General features: G+C 44.2%; 1 protein-coding gene across 3 annotated transcripts in view; it reads right to left on the bottom strand.

Annotated features, from left to right (window-relative positions):
- Window positions 1-23226, bottom strand: part of fam113 (family with sequence similarity 113) — a 78765-nt gene that overhangs the window by 8878 nt on the left and 46661 nt on the right. For all 3 annotated transcript variants that reach the window (XM_073041971.1, XM_073041972.1, XM_073041973.1), the window contains one exon: window positions 18694-18831. In XM_073041971.1, coding sequence (XP_072898072.1) covers window positions 18694-18831 — 138 coding nt within the window. The remainder of the gene's footprint in view (window positions 1-18693; window positions 18832-23226) is intronic.

Here is a 23226-nt window from a genome sequence, read left to right as displayed (position 1 = left end):
TTAATGCCCCTCCTCCCCTCATCCCTGACATATTTAGTTGTTTGCCTGTTCTCCATCTCCCTCTGGTGCTTCCCCCCCTCCCCCCTTCTTTCTCCCAAGGCCTCCCGTCCCATGATCCTATCCCTTCTCCAGCTATGTATCACTTTTGCCAATCACCTTTCCAGCTCTTAGTTTCATCCCACCCCCTCCGGTCTTCTATCATTTTGCATTTCCCCCTCCCCCCACTACTTTCAAATCTCTTACTATCTTTCCTTTTGGTTAGTCCTGATGAAGGGTCTCAGCCCGAAACGTCGACAGTGCTTCTCCTTATAGATGCTTAAACTTGATTTGATTAGATTGATCATGACTGATCCATAAGGCCATAAGCTATAGGAGCATAATTAGGCCCTTTGGCCCATTGAGTCTGCTCTGCCATTTCATCATGACCAACCTAATTTACCTCACAGCCAAAATCTCCTACCTTCACCCCCACCACCACCCCCACCCCCGGAATCATAAGACCACAAGACAGGAGTATAATAAGACAATTTGGCTCATTGAGTCTGTTCAGCCTTTTAACCATGGCTGATCTTTTTTTCCTCCACAGCTCCACATCCCAGCTTTCTCCCTGTAACCTTTGAAGCCATGTCCAATCAAGAACACCTATCAAGCTCTGCCTTAAATACACCCAATAACCTGGCCTCCACAGCTGCCCGTGGTAATAAATTATACAATGTTACCACCCTCTGGCTAAAGACATTTCTCTGCATCTCTATTTTAAATGGGCACCTCTCACGAGGTTGTGCCCTCTTGCCCTGACTCTCCCACCACGGGAAACATCCTTTCCACATCTACTCTATCAAGGCCTTTCAACATTTGAAAGGTTTCAGTGAGATTCCCCCCCACCCCCCATTCTTCTAAATTCCAGCGAGTACAGACCCAGAGCTATCAATTGTTCTTCGTCTGATAACACTTTCATTTTGGGAATCATCATTGTGAACCTCTTCTGAATCCTTTCCAATGCCAGCACATCTGTTCTTAGATGTGGGAGCCCAGAACTGTTCACAGTACTCAAGGTGAGGCCTCACCAGTGCCTTATAAAGCCTCAGCATCACATCCCTGCTCTTGTATTCTAGACCTCGTGAAATGAATGCTAACATTGCATTTGCCTTCCTCACCACTGACTCAATCTGCAAGTTAACCTTTAGAGTGTTCTGCACAAGGACTCTCAAGTCCCTTTGCATCTCAGATTCCTGGATTTTCTCCCCATTTAGAAAATAGTCCACACATTTATTTCTATTACCAAAGTGCATGACCATGCATTTTCCAATATTGTATTTCATTTACCCGCTTTCTTGCCCATTTTCCTAATCTGTCCAAGTCCTTCTGCAGCCTACCTGTTTCCTCAACACTACCTGCCCCTTCACCAATCTTCGTATCATCTGCAAAATTGGCAACAAAGGCATCTATTCCATCATCTAAATCATTGATTTACAGCATAAAGCAACACCGTCCCAACACCGACCCCTCTGGAACACCACTAGTCACTGGCAGCCAACCAGAAAAGGATCCTTTTATTTCCACTCACTGCCTCCTACCAATCAGCCAATGCTCTAACCATATTAGTAACTTTCCTGTTATACCATGGGCTATTAACTTGGTAAGCAGCCTCATGTGTGGCACCTTGTCAAATACCTTCTGAAAGTCCAAATATACAACATCCACTGCATCCCCGTTATCTATCCTACTTGTAATCTCCTCAAAGAATTCCAAGAGCTTCATCAGGCAGGATTTTCCCTGAAGGAAACCATGCTAACTTTGTCCTATCTGAGGTCAGACTAACTGGTCTATAATTTCCTTTCTGTTGTCTTCCTGCTTTCTTAAAGAGTGGAGTGACATTTGCAATTTTACAGTCCTTCAGAACCATGCCGGAGTCCAATGATTTTTAGAACATAGACCAGAGAAATTTACAGTACATTACAGGCTCTTCGGCCCACAACGTTGTGCTGACCATGTAACCAGTCTAGAAGCTGCCGAGAGTTTCCCTCGTGCATAGCCCTCTATTTTTCTAAGCTGACTGTACTTATCTAAGAGTCTCCTAAAAGACCCTGTTGTATCTGCTTCCACCACCATCGCTGGCAGTCAATTCCACACAACCACCACTGTGTGAAAAACTTACCTCGGGCATCCCCCAGAACCTACTTCCAAGCACCTTAAAACTACGGTCCCTTGTGGCAGCCATTGCAGCCCCGGAAAAAAAGCCTCTGGCTGTCCACATGATCAATGCCTCTCATCATCTTTTGAAACTACTGCAAATCTTTCTCTTTATTGGTGCTTTGCTGCACACTTGATTGCTCGGTGGAGGGTCCTGACACTTTCTGCTAGTGCGGGGGGGGGGGGGGGGTCGCTGCCACGCTGCTGCTTGTGCGTGTTGGGAGGGGGAGTTGGTAGAGGAACTCTGGGGTTCTAATGTTTTAACTCTCATTCATTCTTTGGGGCACCCTTCTGATTTCGTGGATGTCTGAAGAAGAATTTCAGGGTGTATAATGTTCACATTTCTCGACATTAAATGCACCTATTGAAACTTATTAGCATCTCCACAGTCTCTATTGCTACCTCTTGCAGAACCCCAGGGTCAGTTCTTCTTGTCCTGCTGACCTTCTCCCTTGTAACAGTTACTACACTCACCTCTCTAAGTGAGAAATGGTACCGCAGCATAAAAGCCAGGATCAACAAGCTCCGGGACAGCTTCTCCCACCAGACTGATGAACTCATGCTGATTTGAGTGTATTCCTATGTTACATTGTCTCTTCTATTATTATAAATTACTATGATTGCTCACTGCACATCTAAATGGAGGCATAACGTAAAGATTTTTACTCCTCATGTACATGAAGGATGTAAGAAATAAAGCCAATTCAATTCTTTTCTCCAACTCTTCAACATCTGGCACACTGCTAGTGTCTTCCACAGTGAAGATGATGCAAAATACTCAAAGTTCATCTGCCATCTCCTTGTCTTCTGCTATTATTTCTCTGGCCTCATTTTCTCGCAGTCTGATAACGACTCTCATCTCTCCTTTATTTTTTATGCACTAGAAAAAGCTTTTACTATCCACTTTGATATTGTTTGCTAGCTTGCTTTCATATTTCATCTTTTCCATCCTAATGATTCTTTTAGCTGCTCTCTGTAGGGTATAAGAGCTTCCCAATCCTCTATCTTCCCACTAATTTTTGCGTTGTTGTATGCCCTCTTTTGCTTATAGATTAGCTCTGACTTCCTTTGACAGCTACAGTTGTCATTTGAGTACTTCTTTGTTTTTGGAACACATCTATCCTGCACCTTCCCCATTTTTTCCAGAAACGCACGCCACTGCTGCTCTGCTGTCATCCCTGCCAGGATCTCCTTTCAATTTTCTTCAGTCAACTCCTCTCTCATACCACTGTAACATCCTTTACTCCACTGAAATACTGCTACATCAGACTTTACTTTCTCCCTGTCAAATTTCAAGTTCAACACAATCATATTGTGATTACTGGTTCCCAATGGTTATTTTACCTTAAGCTCCCTAATAGTCTCTGGTTCATTACATTACACCCAATCCAGTATAGCTAATCCCTAGTTGGCTCAACAACAAACTGCTTTAAAAAGCCATCTCTTAGGCATTCAACAAACTCACTCTCTTGAGATCCATTACCAACCTGATTTTTCCAATTGACCTGCATGTTAAAATCTCCCATGACTATCATAACATTGCCCTTTTGACATGCCTTTTCTATTTCCAGTTGTAACCTGTGGTCCACGTCCCAGCCACCACTGGGAGGCCTGTATATAACGTCCTTTTACCCTTGCAGTTTCTTAACTCAACCCACAAAGATTCAACAGCTTCCAATCAATCCTATGTCACATCTTTCTACTTAATGCCTTTTTTTTAACCAGCAGAGCCACACCACCCCCTCTGCCTACCTTTCTATCGCTGTGATATAACGTGTAACCTTGGACATTCAGCACCCAACTACAACCATCCTTCAGCCACAATTCAGTGATCGCCACAACATCCCCGACAATCTGTAAAAGTGCATCGAGATCATCCACCTTACTACTTGTACTCCGTGCATGGTGATACAACACTTTGAGTCCTGGATTTGCTCCCCTTTGGACTGACTCTGCATCCCTACTGCACTGATACTCACCCTGCTGGCTGCAGTTATGTCCTATTCTCTGCCCACCCTTCCTGACAGTCTGACTGCACGCTATCTCTGCTTTTATACCATCCGTCCTTTCCTGAGTCCCTTCACTCCGGTTCCCAGCCCCCTGCCAAGTTAGTTTAAACCTTCCCCAACAGCTCTAACAAACCTGCCCATGAGAATATCGGTCCCCCTTGGGTTCAGGTGCAACCCGGCACTTTTGAACAGATCATACCTCCCCCAGAAAAGATCCTGATTATCCAAGAACCTGAAGCTCTGTCCCCTGCACCCACTTCTCAGCCACGCATTTATCTGCCAGATCATCCTGTTTCTACCCTCACTGGATGTGGCACAAGCAGCAATCCAGAAACTATTACCCAGGAGGTCCAACTTTTCAGCTTTCTACCTAGCTCTCTAAATTCTCTCTTCAGGACCTCATTGCTTTTCCTTCCTATGTCATTGGTACCAATATGTACCAAGACATCTGGCTGCTCTCCCTCCCTCTCCAAAATGTTGTTGACGTGATCTGAGATGTCCCTGACCCTGGTACCTGGGAGGCAACATACCATCCTGGTGTCCCGTTCACGTCCACAGAATCTCCTCTCTCTTCCTCTCACTACTGAGTTCCCTATCACTACCAATCCTCTCTTCTCTCTTTCCCTTCTGCACCACGGACCCATGCTCAGTGCCTGTAACCCAGTCGCCATGGCATTCCCCGGGAGGTCATCCCCACAACAGTAACCAAAGCGGCATACTTGTTTTTGAGGGAAATGGCCACAGGGGTGCTCTGCTCTAACTGCTTACTTCCATTTCTCCTGACAGTCACCCGGCTACTCACCTCCTGCAACTTCGGGGTGACTACGTCCCTGTAACTCTGATCGATCATCTCCTCACTCTCCCGTACAAGCTGAAGATTATCCAGCTGCTGCTCCCGATCCCCAACACTGTCTTCAAGGAGCTACAACCAGATGCACTTTGCGGAGAATAGGACAAAATCAGCATGGTTTCCTTTAGGGAAAACATTCCCTGATGAATCTCTTGGAACTCTGAGGAGATTATAAGTAGAATTGATGAAGGGGATGCAGTAGGTATTTGGATTTTCAGAAGGCTTTTGACCAGGTGCTACAGAAGAGGCCGTTTATTAAGTTAAGAGCCCGTGGTGTTGCAGGAACATTACTGGCATGCTTAGAGCATTGGCTGATTGGTAGGAGGCAGCGAATGGAAATAAAAGGATCCTTGTCTGGTTGGCTTCCAGTGACTAGTGGCGTTCTGCAGGGGTTGGTGATGGGACCACTTCTTTTTTATGCTGTTTATCAATGATTTAGATGATGCTCTTGTTGCCAAGTTTGCAGATGATATGAAGATTGGTGGAGAGACAGGCAGTGTTGAAGAAACAGGTAGGATGCAGACTGACTTAGACAGATTAGGAGAATGGGCAAGAGAGTGGCAAATGAAATACAATGTTGGAAAATGCATTGGCATGCACTTTGGTAGGTGAAATAAATGTGCGGACTATTGTCTAAATGGGGAGAAAATCCAAAAATCTGAGATGCAAAGGGATTTGGGAATCCTTGTGCAGAACATCCTAAAGGTCAACTTGCAGGTAGAGTCTGTGGTGAGGAAGGCAAATGCAATGTTAGCATTCATTTCAAGAGGTCTATACAAGGGCAAGGATGTGATACTGAGGCTTTAATAAGGCACTGGTGAGGCCTCACCTTGAGTATTGTGAACAGTTTTGGACCCCTCACCTCAGAAAACATCTGCTGGCATTGGAGAGGGTGCAGAGGAGGTTCACAAGGATGATTCCAGGAATGAAAGGGTCATCATACAAGGATCGTTTAATAGTTCTGGGTCTGTACTTGCTGGAATTTAGAAAGATGAGAGGGTGTCTTACTGAAACCTTTCGAATGTTGAAAGGCAAGACTGAGTAGATGTGTAAAGAATGTTTCCCATGGTAGGGGAGCCTAGGACAAGAGAACACAGCCTCAAGATAGAGGAGCATCTATTTACAACAGAGATGCAGAGAAAGTTCTTTAGCCAGAGGTGGGGTAAAGTTGTGGAATTTATTACCACAGGCAGCTGTGGAGGCCAGGTTGTTCGGTGTATTAAAGGCAGAAATTGATAGGTTCTTGATTGGACATGCCATCAAAAGTTATGGGGAGAAAGCCAGAAACTGGGGCTGAGGGGGGGGGAAGGGATCAGCCATGATTGAATGGCTGAGCAGACTCAATGGGCCAAATGGCCTATTGGGTCTGCTCATGTCTTTTGGTCTTATAAGGTGGTTAACTGGAGCAGCAAATTTGCGATGACACCAAGATTGGGGTTGCAGTGGGCAAAGGGATCTGCACCGTGGATAAATGGGCTGAAAAGTACAAAGTTTTGAACTTCAGTAGGACAAACCACAGGGCACTGTGGAGTGGGGTAGAACAAACTTCTGGAAATACAGGTCTACAAGTCACTGAAAGGTGGATCGGGTTATAAAGGAAGCTTCTGGCACATTGGCTTCATAAATCAATGCACTGAGTACAGGAGATGGGATGTTATGTTGAAGCTATATAAGATGTTGGCGAGGCCTAATTTGGAGTACTGTGTGCCGTTTTGGTCACCTAACTGCAGCAAGGTGTAAACAAGGTTGAAAGAGTGCAGAGAAAACTTACAAGGATGTCCCTGGGTCTGGTGGACCTGAGTTACAGGGCAAGGTTGAATCAGTTAGGACTATTCTTTGGAATGGAGAAGACTGAGGAGAGATTTGATAGAGGTATACAAAATTAGCGTAAATGCAGCAGGCTTTTTCCACCGAGTTTGGCTGGGATTACAACCAGAGGTCATGGGCTAAGGGTGAAAGGTGAATGGGGAACATGAGGGAAAATTTCTTCTCTCAAGAGTTGAGAGTGTGTGGAATGAGCTACCAGCACAAGTGGCGTATGCAAGCTCGATTTCAATGTTTCAGTGAATTCTGCAGAGAGAAATAGATTAAGTGAGTGGGCAAGGTCTGGCCGATTGAGTACAATGTTGGTAAATGAGAGATCATTCACTTTGGAAGGAAAAATGAAAGAGCAGATTATTTAAATGGTAAAAAAATGCAGCATGCTGCTGTGCAGAGGGACTTGGGAGTGCTTGTGCACGAATCACAAAAGGTTCGTTTGCTGGTGCTGCAGGCTATTAAGAAGGCAAATGGAATGTTGACTTTCATTGCTAGAGGGATTGAATTTAAAAACAGGGAGGTCGTGCTGCAACTATACAGGATACAGGTGAGGCTGCACCTGGAGTACTGTGTGCAGGTTTGGTCTCCTTATTTGAGGAAGGATATACTGGCTTTGGAGGCGGTGCAGAGGAGGTTCACCAGGTTGATTCCAGAGATGAGAGGATTAGACTGTGAGGAGAGATTGAGTCACCTGAGACTGTACTCACTGGAATTCAGAAGAATGAGAGGTAATATAGAAACATGTAAAAATTATGGAAGGGATACGCAAGATGGAGGCAGGAAAATTATTTCCACTAGTAGGTGAGACTAGAACTAGGGGACATAGCCTCAAGATTCAGGGGAGTAGATTTAGGACAGAGTTGAGGAGGAACTGCTTTTCCCAGAGAATGGTGAATCTGTGGAGTTCTCAGCACAATAAAGCAGTGGAGACTACCTCAGTAAATATATTTAAGACAAGGTTGGATAGATAGACGAAGGGTCTCGGCCCGAAACGTTGACTGTGCTTCTCCCTATAGATGCTGCCTGGTCTGCTCCGTTCCATCAGCATTTTGTGTGTCTAGTAAGGATATATCTATTTCTGCACTTCTTGGAAATGCACTTTCTTGTCGCTTAATTGTTAATCCTCTATTAACAAGACTAATAGACTAATTGTTAATCCTCTATTAGACATACTCTGAGAATATGGGCTCAGTTTAGAAAACTTAATGGCCTTCACCACGAAGGCCATTCTCTCTCTCTAGTCCTATCTTACATAATCATCTTTTCCTACCTTCTATGCAAGACTCAACATTTCATGATTGGTACAGAAAGGGCATTAGGCACTTTGAATATCTTTTCATAGATAATCGTTCTGCAATTTTTCAACAACTCTCTGCAGAGTTTAATCTACCTAATACCCATTTCTTTAGATACCTTCAAATTAGACATTTCATTAACCCTTTATTATCCAATTTTCCTGAGATGGCCAAGAAAAACATTGTGGACCTGTTTCTTTGTATTAGTCCATTGGGTAAAGGCTTAATATCTTTTATTTGTAATAAGTTAGTGACCTTGAAGTGTGCCACCAAATTAGAACTGCTCTAAACTCTGTTCTAAAGGGTCACACCTCAATTTTAAGGATACCCCACTATAGGAAACATCCTCTCCACATTCACCTTATCTAGTCCTTTCAACATTTGGTCGGTTTTAATGAGATCCCACTCACATTCTTCTAAGTTCCAGTAGGTACAGACCCAAAGCTGCCAAACGCTCCTCATATGTTAACCCCTTCATTCCTGGAATCATCCTGGCAAACCTCCTCTGGACTCTCTCCAATGACAACTCATCCTTTATGAGATATGCAACTCAAAGCTGTTGACAATACTCCAAGTGCAGCCTGACTAGTGTCTTCAAGGCTCAGCATTATCTCCTTGCTTTTATATTCTGTTTCCTTTGAAATAAATGCCAACATTGCATTTGCCTTCTTTACCACCGATTCAAGCTGTAAATTGACCTTCTGAGAGTCTTGCACAAGGACTCCTCAGTCCCTCTGCACCTCTAATGTTTGAATCTTCTTCCCATTTAGATAGTAGTCCGCATTATTGTTTCTTTTACCAAAATGCATCATACGTTTTCCAGCACTGTGTTTTATCTGCCACCATTTGCCCATTCTTCCAATTTGTCAAAGTCCTGCTACAATCGCATTTCTTCCTCAGCACTACCTAACCCTCCACCTATCTTTATATCATCCGCAAACTTTGCCACAAATTCCAAACAATGTGAAAAGCTACAGTCCCAACACTGACCCCTAAAGAACACCACTTCTCCAGCAGCCAACCAGAAAATGCCCTTTTTATTCCCACTCACTGCCTCTTGCCTGTCAGCCATTCCTCTATCCATGCCAGTATCTTTCCTGTTATGCCACAGGATTTTATCTTGATAAGCAGCCTCATTTCTGGCACCATGTCAAACACCTTCTGAAAATCCAAGTAAATGAGCTTAACTGACTCTCCTTTGTCCACCCTGCTTATTACTTCCTCAAAGAACTCTAACAGATTTGTCAGGCAAGATTCCCTTTACAGAAACCATGCTGACTTTGATTTATTTTATCATTAGCCTCCAAGTACCCCAAAACTTCATCCGTAATAATAGACTCCAACGCATTCCCAACCACTGAGACTCAGTAACTGGCCTATAATTACCTTTCGCCTTTTGCCTTCATCCCTTCTTAAAGGGTGGAAAGACATTCAAATCTTTCAGTCCTTCAGGGCCATGCCAGAATCAAGTGAAAGTTCATGACCAATGCATCTGTTATCTCTTCAGCAACCTCTCTCAGGACCGTGGGTTGTAGTCCATCTGGCCCAGGTGACTTATCCACCTTAAGACCTTTGACTTTGCCTAGCACTTTTTCCTTTGTAATAGCAATGGCTCTCACTCCTGCTCCCTGACACTCTCGGATCTCTGGCACACTGCTAGTGTTTTCCACAGCGAAGACAGATGCAAAGTACCCATTAAGTTCATCAGCCATTTCATTACTACCTCACCTTCATTTTCCAGTGGTCCAATATCAATTCTCATCTTCCTTTTACTTTTCATATAACTGTAAAAAACCTACTATCCTGTTTTATATTATTGGCTAGTTTGCTCTCATATTTCATCTTATCCATTTTTATAGCTATTTTAGTTGCCTATTGTTGGATTTTAAAAGCTTCCCAATCATCCAACTTCCCACTCACTTATGCCTCCTTACATGCCCTTTCCTTGGGTTTTATGCAGTCCTTAACTTCCTTTGTCAGCCACAGTTGCCTACCCCCACCTTTTGAGAACTTCTTCCTCTGTGTGACACACCAATCCTGTGCCTTGTGAACTGTTCCCAGAAGCTTCAGCCACCTCTGCCCTGCCATCATCATCCTCCAATCCATCTGGACAAGCTCCTATCTCATGCTTCTGCAATTCCCTTTATTCCATTGCGATACTGATACATCTGATTTATGCTTCACCCCCTCAAACTGCAGTATGAATTCAACCTCCTAAGGGTTCCTTTACGTTAAGTTCCCTGATAAGCTCTGCGTTATTACACAACAGCCAAACTAAGACGGCCTTTCCCCGAGTAGGGTCAAGCACAAGCTGCTCTAAAAAGCATCTCATAAGCATTCAACCAATTCCCTCTCTTGCGATTCAACACCAAATTAATATTCCCAATCCCCTTGCACATTGAAGTCCCCATTACAATTGTGTCATTACCTATATTACTTGCCTTTTCCAGCTCCCTTTGCAATCTCAACCTCACAGCTTGACTGCTATTTGGAGGCCTTTAAATGATTCCTATAACTTTTTTTTAAAGCCCTTGCAGTTTCTTAACTCCGCACACAAAGATTCAACATTCTCTGACCCTCAGTCACCTCTTTCTAAGGATCTGATTCCATCTCTTACCAATAGAGCCACACCACTGCCTATGCCTTCCTGTCTGTCCTTTCGATACAAAGCATATCCTTTGATGTTAAGGTCTCAACAATGGCCTTCTTTCAGCCATAACTCAGTGATTCCCACAACATCATACCAACCAATCTCTAATTGTTTATCCACCTTATTCTGAATGCCACAAGCATATAAATACAGCACCTTCAGTCCTGCATTCTTTGCCATTTTGAATTTTGCCTCTGTGGTACAATCTCACAAATGCAGACAGAGCAAAGAGCATCAATCATTGGCTTGACCTTCCTTTCTCTCATCATCTATTTGTAAACCTGCTGGCTCATCCTCAGCTCTATCATACTGGTTCCCATCCCCCTGCCATATGAGTTTAAACCACTCCCAACAGCTCTAGTAAATCTGCCCAGAAGAATATTGGTCCTTTTTGTACAGTTCCCTTGAGAAAACTATGCTGACTTTGGTCTATTTTATCACGTGCCTCCAAGTACCACGTAACCACATCCTTAACAATTGACTTCAACATTTTTGCAGCCACCAAAGTCAAACTAACAGGCCTATAATTTCCACCAGAAAAACTGGGATTTCCCAATAGCTACCCATTTTAATTCTACTTCCCATTCCGATATGTCTATCCATAGCATAAGAACATAAAATATATGAGCAGGAGTAGGCCATCTGCCCATCGAACCTGCTCCGCCATTCAATAGATCATGGCTGATCCGACTATGGGCTCAGCTCCACCTACCTGCCTTTACCCCATAACCCTTACCTCTCACCATCTTATACACCTTTATCAAGTCATCTCTCATCCTCCGTCGCTCCAAGGCCAAGTTCACTCAACCTATTTTCATAAGGCATGCTCCCCAATCCAGGCAACATCCTTGTAGATCTCCTCTGCACCCTTTCTATGGTTTCCACATCCTACCTGTAGTGAAGTGACCAGAAATGGACACGAGGAAATCGTGTCTCGGCCCGAAACGTTGACAGTGCTTCTTCCTGTAGATGCTGCCTGGCCTGCTACTTTCCACCAGCATTTTGTGTGTGCAACCAGAACTGAGCACAGTACTCCAAGTGGGGTCTGACCAGGTTCCAATACAGCTATAACATTACCTCTCGGCTCCTAAACTCAATCCCCTTATTGATGAAGGCCAATGAACCATATGACTTCTTAACCACTGGGTCAACCCGTGCAGCAGCTTTGAGAATTCTATGGACTTGGACCCCAAGATTCCTCTGATCCTCCACACTGCCAAGAGTCTTACCATTAATACTATATTCTGCCATCATATTTGACCTACCAAAATGAACCACTTCACACTTATCTGGGTTGAACTCCATCTGCCACTTCTCAGCCCAGTTTTGCATCCTATCAATGTCCCGCTGTAACCTCTGACAGCCCTCCACACAATCCACAACACCCCAAACTTTGTGTCATCAGCAAATTTACTAACCCATCCCTCCACTTCCTCATCCAGGTCATTTATAAAAATCACAAAGAGAAGGGGTCCCAGAACAGATCCCTGGGGTACACCACTGCTGACCGACCTTCATGCAGAATATGACCCATCAACAACCACATTTTGCCTTCTGTGAGCAAACCAGTTCTGGATCCACAAAGCAATGTCCCCTTGGATCCCGTGCCTCCTTACTTTCTCAATAAGCCTTGCAAGGGGTACCTTGTCAAATGCCTTGCTGAAATCCATATACACTACATCTACTGCTCTTCCTTCATCAATGTGTTTAGTCACATCTTCAAAAAATTCAATCAGGCTCATAAGGCACGACCTCCCTTTGACAATGCCAAGATCCTTTCTCATAGTGAATACTGAAGCAAAGCATTCATTAAGTACGTCTGCCATCTCCTCCGGTCCATACACACTTTTCCACTGTCACACTTGATTGGTCCTATTCTCTCACGTCTTATCCTCTTGCTCTTCACATATGTGTAGAATGCCTCAAGGTTTTTCATACTTCTGCTCACTAAGGACTTCTCATGGTCCCTTCTGGCTCTCCTAATCACATTAAGCTTCTTCTTGCTAGCCTTATAATCTGGATCTCTATCATTACCTAGTTTTTTTGAACCTTTCGTAAGCTTTTCTTTTCTGTAGAATTACAGTAGCCTTTGTACACTAATTACATTACTAAAGCCTCCACAGTCTCTTCAGCCATCTCCTTCAGAACCCTCTAGTCCATGTGACTTACCTACCTTCAGACCTTTCAGTTTCCCAAGGAACTTCTCTCTAATTATGGTAACCACAAATTTCATGACCCCCAACACCTGGGACTTTCACCATACTGCTAGTGTCTTCCACAGTGAAGACAGGTACAAAATTCTTATTCAGTTCATCCAATATTTCCTTGTCCCCACCTCCCCATTACCACCTTTCCAGCAGCCCAATATCCACACTCGCCTCTCTTTTACACTTATATCTGAAGAAACTTATAGTACCCTCTAATATTATTGGTCAGCTTACTTTGGTATTCCACCTTCTTAATGACTTGTTTAGCTGCCTTCTGTTGGTTTTTGAAGGCTTCCCAAACCTCTAACTTCACACTAATTTTTTGTTTTCTTTGGCTTTGACTTCTCTTGTTAGCCACAATTGTGTCATCTTGCCTTTAGAATTTGGGATGTATATATTCGGTGCCCTCCAAATTGCCTCCAGAAATCGCAGCCATTGCTCATTGCCATCATCCCTGCCAGTGTCCTTTTCCAATCAGCTCTGGCCAGCTCCTCTCTCATGCCTCCGTAATTCCCTTTGCTCCACTGTAATACTAATACATCTGAGTTTAGCTTCTCCTTCTCAAAATTCAGGGTGAAATCAATCATATTATGATCACTCGACCTGAAGGGTTCTTTTACCTTAAGCTCTCTAATTAATTCTGGATCATTGCACAACACCCAATCCAGAATAATTGATCCCCTAGTGGCATTACAGAAAATCCCCCTCCTGGAATCCAGCACCAACCTAAATTTCCCAATCTCCCAGTATATGGAAATCCCTCATGACTATTGTAACATTGCCTTTTTGGCATGCATTTTCTATCTCCCATCGCAATTTGTAGACCACATCCTTACAACTGTTTTGGGGATCTGTATTTACAGTGGTGCTGAAAGTTTGTGAACCCTGTAGAATTTTCTCTATTTCCACATAAATATGACCCACAACGTGATCAGATCTTCACGCAAGTCCTAAAACTAGATAAAGAGAACCCAATTAAATAAATAACACAAAAACATTATATTTGTTCATTTATTTATTGAGAAAAATGAACCAATGTTACACGTATTTGTTGGGAAAAGTATGTGAACCTGCAGAAATCTCTAAAACTTGCTCTGTTCATGGGTCCCCTATCAGAAAAACACTGAACAAGAATGATGTTTGTGGAGGAAACCAAACATCGCTGTACATCTCAAGTCTGCAAAAAATGAAACAAACAAACCTGGATGTTCTACAACACCTCTGTGGACAATGTTCTATGGACAGATGAGAATTGCTATGTTTGGAGGTACACCAACACCAAACCCTCATCCCAACTGTGAAGCATGGTGGAAGGAGCATCATGGTTTGCAACTGCTTTGCTACCTCAGGGCCTGGACAGCTTGCAATTATTGAGGGAACAATGACATTCAAAATGTTATCAAGACATTTTACAGGAGAATGTCACCTGAAGCGTAATAGAAATTAGATGATGCAACAAGACAATGATCTGAGCAGACAAGAGTAAATCAACAACAGAATGGTTTACAAAGAAGAAAATGTGTGTCTTGGAATGGCCAAATCAAAGTCCTGACCTCAATCCCATAGGAATGTTGTGGAAGGATCTGAAGCAAGCAGTTCAGGCAAGGAAGCCCACCAACATCCCAGAGTTGAAGCAGTTTTTTTTAAAAGAAGAAATTGTCTAAAGTTCCTCCAAGCTGATGTGCAAGACTGATCAAAAGTTACTGGAAATGGTTGGTTGATGTTATTGCTGCACAAGGGGAGCGCACCAGTTACTGAAAGCAAAGGTTCACCTACTTCTTCCAACAAATACATGTAATATTGGATAATTTATCTCAAATATATGAACAAGCATAATGTATTTTGTGTTATTTATTTAATTGGGTTCTCTTCATCTAGTTTTAGGACTTACCTGATGATCTGATCATATCACAGAGAGCACATCTGTAGGGTTAGTGCTTTCCTCTGGGTGTTAGATGTGGGAATCCTCCAGTCTCCCAGATAGCCACATCTGCGCCTGGTGCACCGAGATGCAGCTCCTGAGAGACTGCGTTAGGGATCTGGAGCTGTGGCTTGATGACCTACGGCTTATTAGGGAAAGTGAGCAGGAGATAGATAGGAGTTACAGGGAGTTAGTCACCCTGAGGCTGCAGGAGTTAGGTAAGTGGGTGACAGTCAGGGAAATGAGGGAAATAGCTCAGATAGTAGAGAGCACCTCTCAGTAATCGTTATCTCATTTTGGATACTGTTGAGGGAGGTGACCAGACAGTTGACCATGGCGATCGGGTCTCTGGCACTGAGCCTGGTTCCATGGTGCAGAAGGAAGAGAAGATGAGGAATTTGGTAATCATAGGGTATACCATAGTGAGGGGAACAGACAGGAGGTTCTGTCAGCCTGATAGAGAAACCCGCATGGTGTGTTGCCTCCCAGGTGGTAGGGTATGGGATGTCTCGGATCGGGTGAAGAGTATTCTGAAGGGAGAGGGTGAACAGCCAGAAGTCTTGGTACATTTTGGTACCAATGACATTGGTTAAAAAAAAGGGTGGAGGTCCTGAAGGGAGAACTCAAAGAGTTGGGTAGGAAGCCGAAAACAGGACCTCCAGGGTAGTAATCTCAGGAATGCTGCCTGTGCCACGTACTAACGAGCACAAGAATAGCACGATCAGACATATTAATGTGTGGTTGGGAGACTGGTGTGGGGGGCAGGGCTTCAGGTTCCTGGATCATTGGGGCTTCTTCTGGGAGAGGTACGACCTGTACAAAAAGGACGGGTTACACCTGAACCCAAAGGGGTCCAATATCCTAGAAGGCAGGTTTAAAAGTGCTGTTGGGGGGGGGGGGGGGGGTTAAACTAATTTGGCAGGGGGATGGGAAGAGGAGTGATAGGGCTGAGGAAGGGGGAAACAGAAATAAATCAAAGATAGCATGCAACAGACATAAAATAGAAAGGACAGGCAGGAGATGACGCATAATCACAGCCAGTGGGATGAGTTACTGGGCAATAGAAATCGATCTTGAAATTCAGCTACAGATTGGCAAGTATGACGTTGTGGCCATTTCTGAAACTTGGCTAAAGGATGACTATCATTGGGAGCCGAATGTCCAAGGATATACAGTGTATCGGAAAGATAGGTTAGTAGGCAGAGGGAGTGGTGTGGCCCTGTGTATAAGAAATAATATTATATCATTAGAAAGAGATGACATAGGATCAGAAGGTGTAGAGTCTCTATGAGTTGAGTTAAGGAATGACAAGGGTAAAAGGGCCCTAATGGCAGTTGTATACAGGCCCCCAAACAGCAGCCAGGATGTGGATTACAAATCACAGGAGGAGATAGAAAAGGTGTGTCAGAAGGGCAATGTCATGATAATTGTTGGGGATTTTAACATGAAAGTGGATTGGGAAAACCAGGTCAGTACTGGACCTCAAGAGAGAAAATCTGTAGGATGTTTAAAGGATGGCTTTTTAGAACAGCTTGTTGTTGAGCCCACAAGGAGATCGGCTGTACTGAATTGGATGTTGTGCAATGATTCGGAGGTGATAAGAGTGCTTAAGGTTAAGGAACCCTGAGGGAACAGTGATCACAATATGATCGATATCACTTTGAAATTAGAGAATGTGAAATTAAATTCCAGTGTGACAATTTCAGCGGAATAAAGGAAATTACAATGGCATGAGAGCGGAACTGGCCAAAGTTGACTGGAAAGGGACACTAGCAGGAAGGACAGCAGAGCAGCTATGGCTGGAGTTTCTGTGAAAATGAGGGAAGTGCGAGACAGATATATTCCACATAAGAAGAAATTTTCAAAGGGAAGAAGGACACTACCATGGCTGACAAGTGAAGTCAGAGCCACAGTAAAAGCAAATGAGAGGGCATAGCCAGAGCTAGTGGGAAGATAAAGGATCGGGGAGCTTTTAAAAACATGCAGAAGGAAACTAAGAAGGTCATTAGAAAAAAAAAGTATGAAAGGAAGCTGGCGACTAATATCAAAGATAGTAAAAGCTTTTTTAAGTATATAAAGGGTAAAAGAGTTGAGGGTAGATATAGGACCAGTAGAAAATGACATTGGAGATATTGTAATGAGAGGCGCAGAGATGGCAGAGAAATTGAATGCGTACTTTGCATCAGTCTTCACAGTGGAACACATCTGCAGTATACCAGACATTCAAGAGTGTCAGGGAAGTGAAGTTTGTGCATTGAAAATTATGACTGAGAAGGTGCTCAGGAAGCTTAATGGTCTGAAGGTGGATAAATCTCCTGGACCTGATAGAGTGCACCCTTGGGTTCTGAAGGAAGTAGCTGGAGAGATTGCAGAGGCATTAATAATGATCTTTCAAGAATTGATAGATTCTGGCATTGTACCGGATGACTGGAAAATTGCAAATGTTTCTACTCTATTTAAGAAGGGTGGGAGACAGCAGAAAGGAAACTATAGACATATTAGCCTGACATCAGTGGTTGGGAAGTTGTCGGAATCATTTGTTGGGGATGGGATTTGGGAGTACCTGGAGGCACATGACAAGATAGTCCAAAGCCAGCATGGTTTCCTGAAACTATGCAGCATTGAGGAGACAGAGCCTGCAGAGAGACTTGGGTAGTTTAGCGGAATGGGCAAAGAAGTGGCAAATGAAATACAATGTTGGAAAGTGTATCGTCATGCATTTTGGTGGAAGAAATAAACAGGCAGACTATTATTTAGATGAGGACAGAATTCAAAATACAGAGATGCAAAGGGACTTGGGAGTCCTTGCGCAGTATACCCTAAAGATTAGCCTCTAGGTTGAGTCGTTGGTGCACAAGGTGAATGCAATGTTGGCATTCATTTCTAGAGGTCTAGAATATAAGAGCAGAAGTTCCCACCTGCTTCAAAAAGGCAAAAATTTTCCAGTGCCTAAGAAGAATAATGTGAGCTGCTTTAATGACTACCACCCAGTAGCACTCACATCTACAGTGATGAAATGCTTTGAGAGGTTGGTCATGACTAGAATGAATTTCTGCCTCAACAAGGGTCTGGGTCCATTGCAATTTGTCTATCGCCACAACAGGTCAACGGCAGATGCAATTTCAATGGCTCTCCACACGGCTTTAGACCACCTGAACAATACAAGCATCTGCATCAGGATGCTGTTCATTGACTATAGCTCAGCATTTAATATCATTCCCACAATCTCGATTGAGAAGTTGCAAAACCTGGGCCTCTGTATCTCCATCTGCAATTGGAGGGAGGGCTACTGCACAGGACTGAAAGAAGCTGCAGAGGGTTGTAAAATTAGTCACTCCATTTTGGGTAGTAGCCTACAAAGTACCCAGGACATCTTCAAGGAGCAATGTCTCAGAAAGGCAGTGTCCATTATTAAGGACCTCCAGAACACGGGGCATGCCCTTTTCTCACTGTTACCATTAGGTAAGAGGTACAGAAGCCTGAAGGCACACACTCAGCGATTCAGGAACAGCTTCTTACCCTCTGCCATTTGATTCCTAAATGGACATTGAATGTTTGGACACTACCTCACTTTTTAAAAAAAAATATACAGTATTTCAACAAATACACTGAAAAACTTCTATAGATTTACCGTGGAGAGCACTCAGACAGGCTGCATCACTGGCATTGGGGACAGGGTGTGAAACTGCACAGAACAGAAAGAAGCTGCAGAGGATTGTGAATTTAGCCCCAAAGAGACAGACAACCTACCTTCAGGTCCAGGTGCATCCCTGAAACTCATGTACCTCAGGCTGGACTCAGGCAGGTCAGATGTGAAGTGGTTTTCCACAGCACCGTTCCATCTGAGAGGGCCTGATTGTCGGGGACCAACTCCCCGTGACGTCGGAACTGGAAAACAAACCAGTGTGCACTGCGTTAAATATAAGCAGGTAATACAAAACATTCCCAGCCACACCTCCAAGCTGCTCATACCCCACACTATCTCCCTACACCAATCCTCTCCACAGATCCTTCTGCAGCAGCCACACCGAGGGGAGATGGAGGAGCTGTTAAAGGGTTGGGAGGGGGAGGTTAGCAGATGAATCCTCACCCTCACTCCCAGAAGATCCTGGGTGGGAATAGAAACAGAAAACCTACAGCACAATACAGGCCCTTTGGCCCACAAACCTGTGCCAAACAGGTCCTTACTTTAGAAATTACCTAGGGTTACACATAGCCCTCTAAATTTCTAAGTTCCATGTACCTATCAGAAGTCTCTTAAAAGACCCTATCGTATCCACCTCCATCGCTGGCAGCCCATTCCATACACTCACCACTGTGTAAAAAAAAATCCACAAAAAGATACACGACATCTCTGTGGGTGCAAAAAAGAAGCAACAATGGTAGTTTGCCTCTCAGGTGCCAGGATTTGTGAAGTTTCTGAGCGCGTCCACAATATCCTGAAATGGGAGGGTGAGCAGCCAGAGGTCGTGGTACACATTGGTACCGATGACACAGGAGGATAAAGGGTGGCGGTTCTGAAAGCAGAGTACAGGGAGTTAGGAAGGAAGCTGAGAAGCAGGACCTCAAAGGTAATAACCTGTGGACTGCTGCCTGTGCCATGCAATAGTGAATATAGGGATAGAATGATTTCCGATTTGCTGTCAGTGACGAGTAGGAATCCACAGGGGTCAGTGTTGGGACCACTTCTTTTTATGCTTTATATAGATGATGCAATGGATGGCTTTGTTGCCAAGTTTGCAGATGATGCAAAGTTTGGTGGAGCGGCTGGTGCAGTTGAGGAAACAGGTAGGATGCAGAAGGATTTAGACAGATTAGGAGAATGGGGAAGAAAGTGACAAATGAAATACAATGTTGGAAAATGCATGGTCATGCACTTTGGAAGTAGAAATAAATGTGCAGACTGTTTTCTAAATGGGGAAAAATTCCAGGAATCTAAGGTGCAGAGGGACTGGGGAGTCCTTGTGCAGAGCACGCTGAAAGTTAACTTGCAGGTTGAGTTGGTGTTGAGGAAGGCAAATGTCACGTTGGCATACACTTCAAGAGGTCTAGAATACAAGAGCAGGGATGTGATGTAGAAGCCACTGGCGAGGCCTCACCTTCAGTATTGTGAACAGTTTAGGGCCCCTCATCTTAGAAAAGATGTGGTGGCTCTGAGGGTCCAGAGGAGATTCACAAGGATGATTCCAAGAATGAAAGGGTTATAATAGAAGGAACATTTGATGACTCTGGTCTGTACTCGCTGGAATTCATAAGGATGAGGGGGGATCTCATTGAAATCTTTCAAATGTTGAAAGGCCTAGACAGAGTAGATGTAGAAAGAATGTTTCCCATGGTGGAGACTCTAGGACAAGAGGGCACAGCCTCAGGATAGAGGGGCACCCTTTCGAAACAGAGATGCAGAGAAATTTCTTTAGCCAAAGGGTGGTGAATTTGTTGCCAGGTGCAGCTGTGGAGGCAAAGTTGGGTGTATTTAAGGCAGAGATTGATAGGTTCTTGATTGGACATGGCATCAAAGTTAGGGGGAGAAGGCTGGAAACTGTGATTGAGGAAGAGATAGAAATAAAGTATCAGCCATGATTGAATGGCAGAGAGACTCAATGGGCCAGATGGCCTAATTCTGCTCCTATGTCTTATGGTCTAATGAGGAACAGGATAAATGTGCGGCTGAAGGATTGGAGCGGGGGCAGGGATTCAGATTTTTGGATTATTGGAACCTAGTCTGCAGCAGGTGTGATCTGTACAAAAAGGACGGGTTGCATTTGAATCCTAGGGGAACCAATATCTTAGCAGGGAGGTTTGCTAAGGTTATTGCGGAGAGTTTAAACTAGATTTGCAGGGGGTGGGAACTGAAGTGAAGAGGCAGAAGACGGGAGGTAGGAGCACAAGTAGAGACAGCTTGTAGGGAGGTTGAGGAAGGATAGGCAGATGTTAGAGCAAAGATGCACTCAGCCTGATGGTTGGCAATGTGTCTGCTTTAATGCAAGGAGTACCACAAGCAAGGCAGATGAACTTGGAGCATGCACCAATACATGGGACTGTGACATTCTGGCCATCAGCGACTTGATGTCTCAGGAGCAGGAACGGCTGCTGAGCATGACAGGCTTTAACTGTTTCAAAAAGAACAGAGAGGGAGGCAAAAGAGCTGGGAGTGTGGCATTGCTAATTAGGGATAGTGTCATGGCTGCAGAAAAGGAGGAAGTCATGGAGGGATGGTCTACTGAGTCAGTGTGGGTGGGAGTCAGAAACTGGAAAGGGCAATAACTCTGCTGGGTGTTTTTGTAGACCCCCCCCCCCCCAATAGTAACAGAGATATCGAGGAGCAGAGAGGGAGACAGATTCCGGACAGTGCAATAATCATGGGGTTGGTGTGATGGGAGATTTTAACTTTCCTAATATTGATTGACATCTCCTTAGTGCAAGGGGAGTAGATGGGGTGGAGTTTGTAAAGTGTGTTCAGGAAGGTTTCCTGATGCAATATGAAGACAAACCAAATAGAGGAGAGGCTGTACTTGATCTGCTATTGGGAAATGAAACTGGTCAGGTCTCAGATCTCTCAGTGGGAGAGCATTTTGGAGATAGTGACCACAATTCCATCTCCGTCACCATAGCACTGGAGAGGGATAGGAGCAGACAATTTAGGAAAACATTTAATTGGGGTAGGGGGAAATATGATAGAACATAGAACAGTACAGCAGAGTACAGGCCCTTTGGCCCACAATGTTGTGCTGACCCTCAAACCCTGCCTCCCATATAACCCCCCACCTTAAATTCCTCCATATACCTGTCTAGTAGTCTCTTAAACTTCACTAGTGTATCTGCCTCCACCACTGACTCAGGCAGTGCATTCCACGCACCAACCACTCTCTGAGTGAAAAACCTTCCTCTAATATCCCCCTTGAACTTCCCTCCCCTTACCTTAAAGCCATGTCCCCTCGTATTGAGCAGTGGTGCCCTGGGGAAGAGGCGCTGGCTGTCCACTCTGTCTATTCCTCTTAATATCTTGTACACCTCTATCATGTCTCCTCTCATCCTCCTTCTCTCCTAAGAGTAAAGCCCTAGCTCCCTTAATCTCTGATCATAATCCATACTCTCTAAACCAGGCAGCATCCTGGTAAATCTCCTCTGTACCCTTTCCAATGCTTCCACATCCTTCCTATACTGAGGCGACCAGAACTGGACACAGTACTCCAAATGTGGCCTAACTAGAGTTTTATAGAGCTGCATCATTACATCACGTCTCTTAAACTCTATCCCTCGACTTATGAAAGCTAACACCCCATAAGCTCTCTTAACTACCCTATCTACCTGTGAGGCAACTTTCAGCGATCTGTGGACATGTACCCCCAGATCCCTCTGCTCCTCCACACTACCAAGTATCCTGCTATTTACTTTATACTCTGCCTTGGAATTTGTCCTTCCAAAGTGTACCACCTCACACTTCTCCGGGTTGAACTCCATTTACCACTTCTCAGCCCACTTTTACATCCTATCAATGTCTCTCTGCAATCTTTGACAATCCTCTACACTATCTACAACACCACCAACCTTTGTGTCGTCTGCAAACTTGCCAACCCACCCTTCTACCCCCACATCCAGGTCGTTAATAAAAATCACAAAAAGTAGAGGTCCCAGAACAGATCCTTGTGGGACACCACTAGTCACAACCCTTCAATCTGAATGTACTCCCTATCCTATTAAGCAGGAACTTGGGAGCATTAACTGGGAGATGTTCTCAGGAAAATGCACAGCAGGAATGTGCCAAATGTTCAGGGAACATTTGCATGTTGTTCTGCATAGGTATGTTCCACTGAGGCAGGGAAAGGACGGTAGGGTAAAAGAACCATGGTGTTCAAAGTATGTAGAAAATATAGTTAAGAAAAGAAAAGCTGATGAAAAGTTCAAGAAACTAGGTACTGTTAGAGCTCTAGAAAATTACAAGGTTGCTAGGAAGAAGCTTATGAATGGAATTGGGAGAGCCAGAAGGGGCCATGAGAAGGCCTTGGTGAGAAGGATTAAGGAAAACCCCGAGGCATTCTACAAGTATGTAAAGAGCAAGAGGATGAGCTGTGTGAGAGTAGAACCAGTCAGGAGCAAGACAGGAAATGTGTGCAAGGAGTCAGAGAAGGTAGCGGAGGCACTTAATGAATACTTTGCTTCAGTATTCACCAGGGAACAGGACCTTGGCAATTGTGGGGATGACTCACAGTGGACAGAAACACTTGAGCATGTAGACATTCAGAAAGACGATGTGCTGGAGCTTTTGAAAAGCATTAAGTTAGA

The sequence above is a fragment of the Hemitrygon akajei genome, chromosome 4, assembly GCF_048418815.1.
Source record: "Hemitrygon akajei chromosome 4, sHemAka1.3, whole genome shotgun sequence".
Classification (NCBI taxonomy): Eukaryota; Metazoa; Chordata; class Chondrichthyes; order Myliobatiformes; family Dasyatidae; genus Hemitrygon; species Hemitrygon akajei.
This window is presented reverse-complemented; position numbering and strand designations above follow the sequence as displayed.